General features: G+C 43.2%; 2 protein-coding genes and 1 long non-coding RNA gene across 8 annotated transcripts; 2 read left to right on the top strand and 1 right to left on the bottom strand.

The window, feature by feature from the left end:
* Positions 1 to 306: 306 nt before the first annotated feature.
* Positions 307 to 8,363, top strand: LOC105279043. 6 transcript variants are annotated; one of them, XM_026972121.1, is made up of 17 exons: positions 307 to 513; positions 874 to 1,119; positions 1,576 to 1,775; positions 2,301 to 2,355; positions 2,734 to 3,038; positions 3,209 to 3,358; positions 3,446 to 3,578; positions 3,787 to 3,953; positions 4,089 to 5,522; positions 5,627 to 5,846; positions 5,968 to 6,183; positions 6,434 to 6,548; positions 6,637 to 6,830; positions 6,910 to 7,144; positions 7,373 to 7,542; positions 7,613 to 7,853; positions 7,939 to 8,363. In XM_026972121.1, the coding sequence occupies exons 3-17, from the start codon at positions 1,693 to 1,695 to the stop codon at positions 8,121 to 8,123; spliced, it is 3,903 nt and encodes a 1,300-aa protein (XP_026827922.1). In that variant the 5' UTR covers positions 307 to 513; positions 874 to 1,119; positions 1,576 to 1,692; the 3' UTR covers positions 8,124 to 8,363. The 6 variants fall into 6 exon arrangements, with proteins under 6 accessions (XP_026827922.1, XP_026827926.1, XP_026827925.1 ...); XM_020031517.2 differs by lacking the exon at positions 307 to 513 and having other exon boundaries at positions 535 to 1,048; XM_026972122.1 differs by lacking the exon at positions 307 to 513 and having other exon boundaries at positions 535 to 1,119; positions 3,446 to 3,557.
* On the bottom strand, positions 3,086 to 3,837 carry LOC113562506. The gene is made up of 2 exons (XR_003406939.1): positions 3,671 to 3,837; positions 3,086 to 3,312 (listed from the first exon to the last, which is right to left on the bottom strand). It is a non-coding gene; the product is annotated as an uncharacterized LOC113562506 (long non-coding RNA).
* A 2,105-nt stretch (positions 8,364 to 10,468) lies between the features above and the next one.
* LOC105279047 (oxysterol-binding protein-related protein 11) lies at positions 10,469 to 11,652 on the top strand. The gene is made up of 2 exons (XM_011338585.2): positions 10,469 to 11,167; positions 11,231 to 11,652. The coding sequence occupies exons 1-2, from the start codon at positions 10,936 to 10,938 to the stop codon at positions 11,581 to 11,583; spliced, it is 585 nt and encodes a 194-aa protein (XP_011336887.1). The 5' UTR covers positions 10,469 to 10,935; the 3' UTR covers positions 11,584 to 11,652.
* The last annotated feature ends 420 nt before the right edge of the window (positions 11,653 to 12,072 follow it).

Here is a 12,072-nt window from a genome sequence, read left to right as displayed (position 1 = left end):
GTCGACGCGAGCCAATCGCGCGCCGCCGTCGTCCGTCGCCTGCGCCGAGCGCACACTTTTCCGCACTCGCGCGATACAACGCTTGGCGAGAATTCTCGTTCTAATATTATTATCGACGTACGTACGTGCTTCCACGCGAGAAAGGCGTGAGATTAAAAAATTGTCAAGGCCCCGAGTATCGCCGAGTATATATATCTGCGACTGTCACCCGCACATTCCATGACGAAACGTTTTCTCTCCTTACTGCCTAGTGATTTGTCTAGTGATTACGTCTTCGCTGCTCCCGTATAGCTGATTATTTCATTCTAAAACGCGGCGCACCAATGAGGACAGCGAAAGGATGAGGTCTCGTTAGATAATTAGTCGAGGGAATTGATAGCGCGATGTGACTCTAGTTACTAGTGTTTCTCTCCATATTCGGAAAACTGTCATTGGATGCGGCGATTGTCTTCCTAGTCACTTCTCATCTCTGACGAAATACTCGCTAAATTGGATCCCGCGTGCGTGATAAACGTAAATATCGTCGTTGTTTCCTCGAATTATGTAACGAGTCACGCACAAAGCGTATGTGGAGTGTGTAATTATAATGTTATCCGACATATCTGCCGCGCAATTAGTTCTGTACTCTGCGGCGTTTTCCACTATCGCCAGTTTGGTTATATCGTTCGCGCGCAATTTGAAAGTTCGGACAGCGAATATATGTTCTACTACGCTCGTTAAGGAAGCATCTTTTGTTCTTTTTTTTACTGGCGCCTTCCGCTCGAGAACAAGCTCGGACAACTCTTGTCGCGCAATTAATTTAAAATAATTAATTCATTTTTCTCGGAATTAGCGAGGATAACTGTCTCTCATCGTTCTGTTTAAAATTCGTAGCGCTTGAAGTACAGAACGAGGAAGGTGGAGAAGGAAAAGGATAGAGTCAACCCCCCCGGTTTTTTTTAAAATAAGGAACTAATGTACACGAGAAGGATGAGGAAGGAGGAGGTGCAAGAAGTGCGATAACCATTCCGAGTAACCGCTAGTGTTATCACCGTTCTTTCGAGCGATCGTGAGTACTTCTCCTGTGTCGTTACTTCAAAGTGCTTAATCGAGAAGGATCGAAAGTTTATCATTTAGCACGTGAGTTTTCCACGAATTAATATAGTTTTGCGAGTTTATAAATTCGATATTCGATTCGATGTTTGTCGTAGTACCAGCGGAAAATTCTGTTTGCTCATTGAACTTTCTTGAGCCGGTTTTACTCAACTTTACCCCCTTGTGATCTCTTTCTTTTCAATCAGATCCTCGAGATACGGTCATATCGTCTCGAGTGCAGAGAGGTTGCAGTTTATCCTGCACTAATTCGACTTTTTCGATTTTTTGTTCACAGCAGCAATTTTTTTTCCTCTCTTTCTCTTTTGCCTACAGAAATAAATTTATGTTACTCGAACGAATCGACTTTGGGTTATTCTGCAGCCCTCACGTGTGTGTATATTTCTAACTTTACATAATCAGGGGAAGACCGAAGCTCCTATCATGTTTAGCAATGTGCCTACGATTCAATTCAACAAGTGTCCTTCGATGTTGTGTCTCCAGGCGTGCTGATACATTGCATGTTTCCTGGCCTTATTCAGCCTTTGTGAGCATTCGAAGGCAGTGCAGTGTGAGATTGATGCGAGATCTTGATCCGTTAACGTGGAGCAGACATTGTACATGAGCAATATGTATGAAACGGCAAGTGTGGATATGGACATGGCAAATGATACAGATGCGGTAAACATGCCGGTTGTTGATAGGTAAGCACGAAGAGTGTGTCTAGGTAAATTCTGTAGATATCTGATTAAATTAGAAATTATGTAGATATCTGATTAGATTAGAAATTCTGTAGATATCTGATTAAATTAGAAATTATGTAGATATCTGATTAAATTAGAGATTTTTGTCCACAGAGTTTGCCATTTGTGTGATTAGAGAATTTTGTAGATTTTCTGTTGAGTTGTATATTTTACTATAATTTTTCTGATATCTTATTTTATATGATCTCTGAGATACTTTTGTAACGCATTAAGGTGCCGTTACATGTGAATGTCGAGTGTTGAATTTTGCAATTTCTAAAATATGTATAATAGAATTAAATACAACTAGCTGACTGACTCGGTGTTTCAGTGTCACCTTGCTAAATATCGTTAGGCACAATTACGTCTTCTGATATTTGATTCTCGACTCCCTCGATGCTCGCATGTAAAGACATTTGTATTCCATATGAATTGTTTTTCACCTGTTTTGCTTTAATTATTTTCTTTTATATGATTTGCACACAGAATGGATGTGGAATATAAGATATATGTGAATAACTTGCCACCTGAGTTGAATGAGGTACAGTAAGATAGATATCACATTAACATGTATCTCCAAATTAAGTGTTTTAATCAAATGTAATTCCATACTCCGAGAGAAGTGTCTTGTTTATAATTAATTTAACCCTTAGAGGGCCGGGGTGGCTCATATAAGAGCAAGGTACGAACTTGGGAACTTTATGGAACCTATAGGTTGCATATATGCATAAATTTTACGTTAAAAAATTTCAAATTTTAATGGAAAAATCCTGGCCCTCTAAGGGTTAACGAGAGATATTTGTTGCTATGTATATATTTTTCATTGAATGTCTTATGACGTTATCCAATGTCCCCATTATTTGTTTGCACTTTTGACATATTTTCTTAGACAATAATATCGATTGTAAATTCATTCAAGAATGCTATTGGAGAGGTTTTTGGTCAGTACGGTAGAGTCACCGGACTGTTTCATCCCCCCAACGCTACGTGGGCCTACATCACGTACGGCTCGTTTCGTGAGGCTGAATGCTCTATACGAGAGCTTAATAATAAGAAACCATTATACCTGAGAGTTACACTTGCGAAGGAGAGGTCTTCCAGCAGGGAACAACCGTGCAAAAGTCAACCTCTGCCTCAACCTCGTGCACAAAAGTCCGTAACTTTGGAAGATATAATGAGTGCGATGCAAGATGTTGCTGAGGCAGCGAATGTCAATATAAAACCGTAAGTTTGAGTACCAGTAATTATTGTTAAATCACATTAAGGCGTAATTACACGTATGTTTTTTTTATTTTGTATCATTCACGTGTAACGAGGCCAAAGTATTCGAAAAGTTCTTCAATAATTAAATTAATGAGAAAAATTAATTATGTGTGTGTGTATGTGTTTAATAGCAATCCTATGTTGAAATTAAATCACACATTGAGTGCAATACAGAAGGATCGTGCATCTAAACTCGAAGATGCAAGAGCTCCTCACCTAGAAGGATACAATATATCTGAAAATGAGGAACCTTTCGTGAATACAAGTAGATTGTGGTCAAGGTTAGATAATATCGCAATATGTTCACAGGTATTTAGTGTACACTTATCGTTATGCGATAATTGACACGATAATTTTTTCTATTTCAGAGGTCTGATGACCAACGTGTTGGATAAAAAGAGACGCGTGTCGTTCGGACGCGGTTACACGGGATACGAAGTTCCGGAGAACGATCCGCGGATCGAGGAGTACATAAAAAAAGTACATGATCAACGATATGCTGTATGTGCTGTGGTAACACCGCGTGTGCATTGCCGCGCCGCGATATTGTCGAGTTAAATTGCAAAAAATTATCGTTAGAAATATAAAGTTACCGCAATTAATTCTCCGGTTGATTAGAAGCTGTTTTCTTGCTGCAGTTGATAGTTGACTAATTCTGCATTAACACGAGATATTAATTATTCCACTGGTGATATTTTATTTTTTCCAGGGACTGTACGAGCATCTGGATGACAAGCTTGGTAGCAAAATAAAGAGGTGTCTCGTCTGCTCGGTTAAGACGATGAAACACTGCGAGAAGTGTGACACGCATTACTGCAGCAGAGCGTGCCAAGTGAAGGACTGGCCGCGACATCAGCTCGAGTGCGAGCGCGTACCGTGAGTATATTTTATTATTATTATTATTATTAAAATTCGTCGGTGAAGCTTGCGAATAAAAATTCGCCTAATCGAGCTCCGCGTCAGAAATAATTATCAAACTTTGTTTTATCGATAGAAAATATTTTTTTACAGAGCGTTAGTGGAAGAAGCGGTCGATTTGTCGTCGCTGGCGATCAAAGACGAGGGGAAGAAACGTGAGGATCAAACGAAAGAGCCGTCGGCCAACAGCGCCCAGTTACGGCGGCCCCGTACGGCGCCGATGCACACGGAGAGCAGTACGAACAGCACGAACGTGAGCGCGAGCAAGAATAGCGCGAGTGTGAACGATTACACCGATAACGCCGCCAATCAACGTGGACTTCCGTCCGCTCGATACGAGAGTGACGCTAAGGACGCTCAAGTTAAAAGAGCGACGGACCAGCCAGCGATGAATACCAAAGACATTTCCCCAAATCCAAATCGGTCACAGGCGTTCGATCAGATCAATACCAATACCGATCAGTCGAGAAGAAACGCTAAGTCTTGGACACCCACTAGCGCCAATAGCGCCTACCAAGCTAACCGTAATCACGTGGGCGATGTAAATAAAAGTAGCAGTCCTAACGAGAGATTCAACAGCGGCAGCAACATGAAGGACAGACAGACCTACGCCGACAAGAGACCGCCTTACGAGAGGCACGAGCCCCAGAACGCCAGGAAACCCGCGGCGCACAGTGACAGGGACAGCAACAGGCGAAGCAACAATGTTTGCAGCAACGGTGAGGTTCCGAGCGACGACCTGGCCTTCCAGAAGGACACGTACCTGTCGAAAGCGAAGTTCGCGGAGGTGGAGATCGTGGTGCCGTTGGGCAACGGCGAGTACTGGGTCTGCAGGACCGAGGACACGGACGCGCGCATAACTCTCATGACGACGCTGCAGGACGTCGCGGAGCAGTCGCGCAACGTGCAGCCGATCGTCGGCAACATCTACGGCGTGCTGTACGAGACGATCTGGCACCGGGCGATGGTGACGGCGCTGAACCCCGTGCGCATCCACTTCATCGACTTCGGCAACGAGGAGCCGCTGGAGAAGGGCGCGGCGATCAGGGACATCCAGGAGCTGTCGAAACCCGCGAGGTTCGCCAGGAAGATCCGCCTGACGCAGTCGGCAAGCGACAGATGCAGGAAGTTGGAGTACGGCGATAAGATCTCCGTGAGGATGATGTCCATGAACCCCGACAAGACTATCACGGTGGAGGTGCAGGGAGAGTCGCAGGCGGAGTGCGCGACGAAGAGCGCTCCGTCGTTGAGCACCAACGTGCAGCAAAAGGAAGGCGGCCCGGGTGCCGCTGGGCAAGACTCGGCGGCTCAACCCGTCAACGTTTTGAGGGTTCTCGATAACCTGCTGAGCGAGAGGGTGCTTCCCGAGCTGGAATTCGTCGGCCTGCTGCAGATTTGCGGACCCGTGCAGAGCAACGTCTACTGCGCCACTCTGTGCCCATACATGTTCACGGACAAGCTCGAGATGATCTTGCAAGACCTGCAGGTGGAGTGCGTGGCGATGGAGAGCGAGTTCGCGGACTACAAGTAAGCACAAACTCGTTAATTAATAAATTAATATATAAATTTAAGTAAATAAATTTGAGTGCAAGTGCAAGTGCAAGTGGCTGGAACGAGTACGAATTTTTCAGACCGCAACTAGACGATTGCGTTTGCGGCAAGACGAAGGAGGGCTGGTACAGAGGATACGTTCCGGCAGGTTCTATGACGCCAACCGACTTGCGCATCATATCGATAGACGAGGCGAGAGTTGTGCCAGTGGAGAAGATTATGCCGTGTCCCGCCAAGTTCCTGGATATCTGCTCCTTCGGCGTAACGTGCGAAGTGACCCAATCTACCAGACAATTAGAAGTGGGTTTTTTAATCTTTAAATATTTTTTTTAGACACAAAATATTTATTCGCATACTGAAATGTTGAAACAATTATCTTTTTTTTTTAAATGAGAGATTGATAGAATCCTATTTTTTCCAGGTGGGAAAGACATATCAGTTCACGACGATCATAAAAGAACACAATCGGGCGGAAGAGAGTCTCAAAATAGATATAACGGAGGTAAAGGAGGATTCCAAGGATTCGAAAGGTGACGAGCTAGTAACAGCCGTGGTAAAGCCCTGGAAACCCACGGAGGCGAAAGCCCAGGCGAAGTCGCAAATTCCCGCGTTGTCCGAATTGAAGAATGGATCCAAGGTTTGTTTTTTATATTTACAAGAGCGGATCTTTAATTAATGAAATACTTAATTCTTAACTTTAATTAATTTAATTAATTTTTTTCCAAGTGTAACTGAAATTAGACTGTCCATTCACAGATTGGAATGTATCGCGTTGCGATTTAATCGCGAAATTTCAAGCGATGTTCACATATCGATGATCTTGATATTGATACTGTTACTAGCAAAGCAGTAAAATTAAATTTCTCGTTTGGATACAATTGTTTCAGATATGCCTCACGAATTATCGGAACCACTACTTCATGTTCGGCCGCTCGCTGGACAAGGAGGACAACGAGTACTTCCACAGAATTATGCAACGCGTCGCGCAAGCCGCGCGTACAGGTAGCGTAATCTCGATCACGAAATCGATACGAAGTAACGTAAGATAAATAATATAATACTAGTTGCAAATTGCTTTTTCCACTCGCAGCGCCGTACCTGTCGGACTCGCAGAATATCGAGAAGTCGCAGATGGTGATCGCGCCGTTCGACGACGGGAATTGTTACCGCGCGATGGTGACGGCCGTGCAGGACGACAAGGCGAAAATAATATACGTCGACTTTGGAAACATAAGCGAGATCGGCGTGAAGGAACTCCAGGTCCTGCCGGACAATTTGAGGATGGTCAGTTTTCCGTTTCTCCGCGCGATCAATCTCCTTCCTGGCGATCTCTATTTGTTTTTTTTTGTTTTTTTTTCAACAGGAGCGAAGTTGCGCAGCGAAGATTTATTTGAAGAACGTTCCCCGTGACGTGCCGATAACGAAAGACGTGGACGCCTACCTTCGCCACTTGCTGGCCGAGGAGGTATCGTTGACGTGTACGCACGACGGTGCACCGCTGAAGGACGGAATCAATTTAACGATGCCTTCCGGGGAAAGCGTCAATGATAAGATCAATCAGTTACTGCAGCCGAATTGGAAACAAGAAGATTATGATGGTAACTGATTCTCGATAATGAGAAGTGCATGCAGAGAAAAAAATGAGACAATACTTTGTTATCAGTAATTTATTGATAACAATTTTTGATAGTGTGATGGAAGTTTTAGCCTCGCTTCATTATTTAAATCTAGCTTTTACGTTAACTTTGGGACTTTAAGGACTTTGATAATAATAATTTAATATTTAATTTAATACTTAATAATAATTTTTCTTCTTTTTCACACAGACAAGACATGTTACATGCTGGGCGACATGCAAATCGCGAATTTAGGGAACGTAGGCGACACGGTGGACGCGCTGGTGCTGCTCATACAGGAGGACGAGAGGAAATACTTGATGCTAGCGCCGATCGACATCGATCTGGTGACCCACATCACCGAGGTGATGCCTCCGCAGGTAAATGTCGCGCCGACGAGCATTCAAGTTTGCACTTGGGGATTTAAATAACCGCGTTACTTTCTTGCAGATGAAAGAGTTTTGCGAGAGCACCGAGTACTACATCCCCCGAGCGTGCGAATTGTGCCTGGCTCTGTACGAGGGGGCGTGGTACCGCGCGGCCTGCCTCGTTCCGGAGGTAAAGAAAGGCCTGGCGCAGATCTTCTTCATTGATTACGGAAACACGGACCCGGTGGAGCATAAGAACATCAGAATGATGCCCAAGGACTTCGTCGAGCCCGCGGCGATGGCGAACATGTGCACCATCGTCAGTGAGTATCGGGTAAAATTATCGATTTATCAATCAAAATATTAATTTATTATCATTAAACTCGTCTCCGTGTTGCTCCGTCGCAGATCTAGCGCCCACGAACCCCGACGGGAACTATTCGCCCGCGGTGCAGCAGGCGTTGGCGGAACTCACGCCGATGGAGTCAACGGTGAGGATCAAGATCGTCGACTTCCCGGAGAGCGGTGACTATAAAGTCGAGCTGCCCGACATTCGCGCCGCGCTGATTAAGCAGGGCCTCGTGTCGTCATAATTCAAGCGCGTGATTTCCTTTTGGTTTTTGTTTTTATATAATATATGCATAATCGTAACGAAACTCTCTTCCGAGACTCGAGACTTTTGTAATCTTTTTATTTTGAAAATTTCGTTTTAAACTTGCATCGTCGTACAAGGCGCAAGCGATTTCTTTTCTAGCAGTTTTATATTTCTGACCGTCTTTTTATTCTCCAACAAGTAAGTCAACAATATATATATATATATATATATATATACACACACATTATATATATATATATATATATATATATATATATATATATATATATAATGTGTGTGTGTGGTGTGTGTATGGATGTATGTATATACATATATACGTGCAACCGAACTACCTCGTATTTATTTTCACGGTGACACCGCGAGGGAGATTAAGAATGTGTTACTCCGTTTTGCAGCAGGACATTTTAAGATAATTAAAAAAAAGAATCAAATTTTTAAAATCTCTCTCTTGTCAACGCGGGGAAAACCGATTATCCATATGTGTATGCATGTATGTATGTATGTATGTATGTATGTATGTATGTATGTATGTATGTATGTATGTTGTACTTACAGGCAGAGATTTTTATTTCGACACCGGCGTCCACCATCGTGTACTTTAAATAGCGATATTACGCACAATTGATACGATTATGACAATGCAATTTCGTTTCGTTCTTGGCAAAATGTACTGTGTCTTACTTTAATGTTTCTCCGAGTACCTTTCAGTCTTTAAACAATTAAGTTTTCGTTAGTAGTTTTTCTAGGACCGCGATGCAGTTGATGCTTCAAAATCCTTCAGAATAAATTTTCTATCTTTTTTCTTCTTTCAAATAAAAAGGAAGGAGGAAAGCGTCTTTTTTTCTCCAGTCGTGAAGCATCGACCGAGCCGCGGCTTATACATAAGTATTTTTTTATTACGTGTGCTACGATTTATTTAAAATCACTTGCGATTCGCGCCCAAGGGAAACGCGATATATCTCGTCTTTAATTCCATGTGAATCTCATAGCTTTTTAAATAGAGAACTGGAAATTATAAATTTTGAACAAATCTTTCCCTTTCCCACATCACATTCTCTAGGTATCCAAAATTAGGTAATTGTGAAGGAGAGCTCCTTCCTCTCCGATTTCCTTCAAACTTGGTAGAAATGTATATTTTGGTCCTAAAACACGATTGCGAGAAGGAAAATCGTCGCTCTCAAGTAGAACCAAAGTTACAGTTTACTCAAATGACGGTTTCGGGGTTAGGAAATCTGTCATACCGGCAGTCTACGGGCGTAGCGCACACTGACCAAGCATGCGCGGTGTTTTTTCACACGCTTTTTATGCTTATTTTGTTCATAGTATACTTTATAGCAGCGAAATGTAAGATTACTTGTGTTAAGGGGATGCTGGAGTTGCTAGTGAACTATTTTTTCACTATAGCGATGGTAATTGCAGTTTCGAAAATTCTCTTTATTGCTTGTGCAGAATAAAAAATCCTTTTCCACAAATGAAGTATAGATAGAAAGTCCGCTCTACAGGACTTTATATTCAAAATGGAAAAAAGTTAGAAAAGACAAATGCAAGTTTTTAACTTTTTTCCATTTTGAATATAAAGTCCTGTAGAGCGGACTTTCTATCTATACTTCATTTGTGGAAAAGGATTTTTTATTCTGCACAAGCAATAAAGAGAATTTTCGAAACTGCAATTACCATCGCTATAGTGAAAAAATAGTTCACTAGCAACTCCAGCTTCCCCTTAAGGCGATCCTGGAGTCGTCTGTATTACCGGCGGAATCGGTGATTTTCCTGCATTAATTTCCAAATTGCTATTACACTTTGGACACTGTATTTCTTTGTTTATTAAATGATGCTCATTGGCAAACAAAAAGATAATTTGGTAATTATAGTTAAATACGCGGTATTCTCTGCTTTAACCAAAATCAAACAGTTAAATAGAAATTATTCTCTACTTTAATCGAAAGTAAAAACTGCGAAAGAACTAACCCAACCCAACCGCGTTTTTTATTTAAAATCGGGAAGGTCGTCTGTAGTATACTTAATTACCAAATTATCTTTTTATTTGCCAATGAGCATCATTTAATAAACAAAGAAATACGGTGTCCGAGAAGTGTAATAGCAATTTGGAAATTAACACAAGTAATCTTACATTTCTGCTATAAAGTATACTATGAACAAAATAAGCATAAAAAGCGTGTGAAAAAACACCGCGCATGCTTGGTCAGTGTGCGCTACGCCCGTAGATTGCCGGTGTGACAGATTTCCTAACCTCGAAACTGTCACTTTTCAGCACGTAATAACTTTTTTTCTACTTGAGAACGACGATTTTCCTTCTCGCAATCGTGTTTTAGGACCAAAATATACATTTCTACCAAGTTTGAAGGAAATCGGAGAGGAAGGAGCTTTCCTTCACAATTACCCAAAATTATATTGCGTATGTATTCTACATACGTGACAGGCACATGCCTATCCGCAGCTGATGCGAAGCCGTTAACCTCCACGCGAGAAGTTTGTACGGGACAATCGAGTGAACGTTTGATACAGCGAGAGTGACACACGGCCTACATTATTTTTAAACACTTGTTCGCACACGCGGATATGCGGATATTCGTTTGAACAAGTGTCGGTCGCGTGCGGACTGCGGCCTCGTATAACCTAACCTGCTCCGCCTCTCGTGTAACCTAACCTTCCTTCAGACTTGTCAGTTGTGCACGATCGCGTCAGATGCAGATGACACACCACCCGGGATCGCATTCGCGTCGTCCGCAGAGTGAGAGGCTTCCAGGGGAACACGAGAGCTCCGAGCGATGAACGTGCAGGCGAGGCATCCCTATGAGGGCCTGCTGCACAAGTACACGAACGCCATGAAGGGCTGGCAGTACCGCTGGTTCATCCTGAGCCCCGAGACCGGCGAGCTGCACTACTTCCTCAGCGAGTCCGAGAAGAATCAGAGGCCGCGGTGCTCGATATACCTGGCGGGCGCGGTGATAGCGCCCAGCGACGAGGATTCCAACACGTTCACCGTCAACTCCGCCACGGGTGAGCGTCGGCTCCACCCAGACGTCAGATTCGGCTTGCTTGACCTGTCGGTGTCGTTTTCAGGTGACATGATCAAGCTGCGAGCGACGGACGCGCGAGCCCGCCAGGAGTGGGTGGACAAGCTGCGGGCGGTCACGGAAATGTACACCAGGGCGATAGCGAGCAGCCATCCCCCGTTGCCGCCCCGCGAACACTCCGGCAACACCGGCAGGAATCCCGTGGTGAAGCTCGAGGTGCTGGACGCTTTCGCCAACTGCCAGGAGCAGCTGAGGAAGGTCGAGAAGCAGAATCTCGCCCTGGCGCAGTCGATCGAGAACTCGGAGCTGCACCTCGATCAGGACCTGCTCGTTCTCAAAGCCATGGCGCACACCACGCTGCACACACTGAGCCAGTGTCTTAACATATTATATCAGTAGCGCGAGCCAGCCGCGCATATTATGCTTACCTCGATTGATATTAAAGTTTTTTATACCTGCCTACATATATACAGGGTGTTTCCTCTAACTGTAGCACTTAGAATATCTCTGCTTTGATGATATGAAAAAAGTCAAAGGACGAAAATTGTTCGATTCAAAGAGACTAGTACTCTGATAAGAAAATTATTTTTTTAATGTGACCTTTCACAAGATATCAAGGTCATGAACATCTTTTTAAATGAGATGGTATATTTTCCTTAACGAAATGATGTAAGCTTGTAAAAAAACAAATTCAACCATACAGAATATGTTGACCTTCAAATGACTTTGAACCACAAAAATCACGTTTAGGAAAAGAAACTCTATTGTATGTATAACTACAAAGATATACCTTTTTTACAGATGTTCGAAATGATCACCGTTTACTTCGATACACTTTCGAATTCGATGAATAAACGATTGTTTTACGTGTTTGAGAGATTCCGGAGT

The sequence above is a fragment of the Ooceraea biroi genome, chromosome 9 (genome assembly GCF_003672135.1).
Source record: "Ooceraea biroi isolate clonal line C1 chromosome 9, Obir_v5.4, whole genome shotgun sequence".
NCBI lineage: Eukaryota > Metazoa > Arthropoda > Insecta > Hymenoptera > Formicidae > Ooceraea > Ooceraea biroi.
Note: the sequence above shows the minus strand (reverse complement) of the source record. Positions and strands in the feature narration are given on the sequence as shown.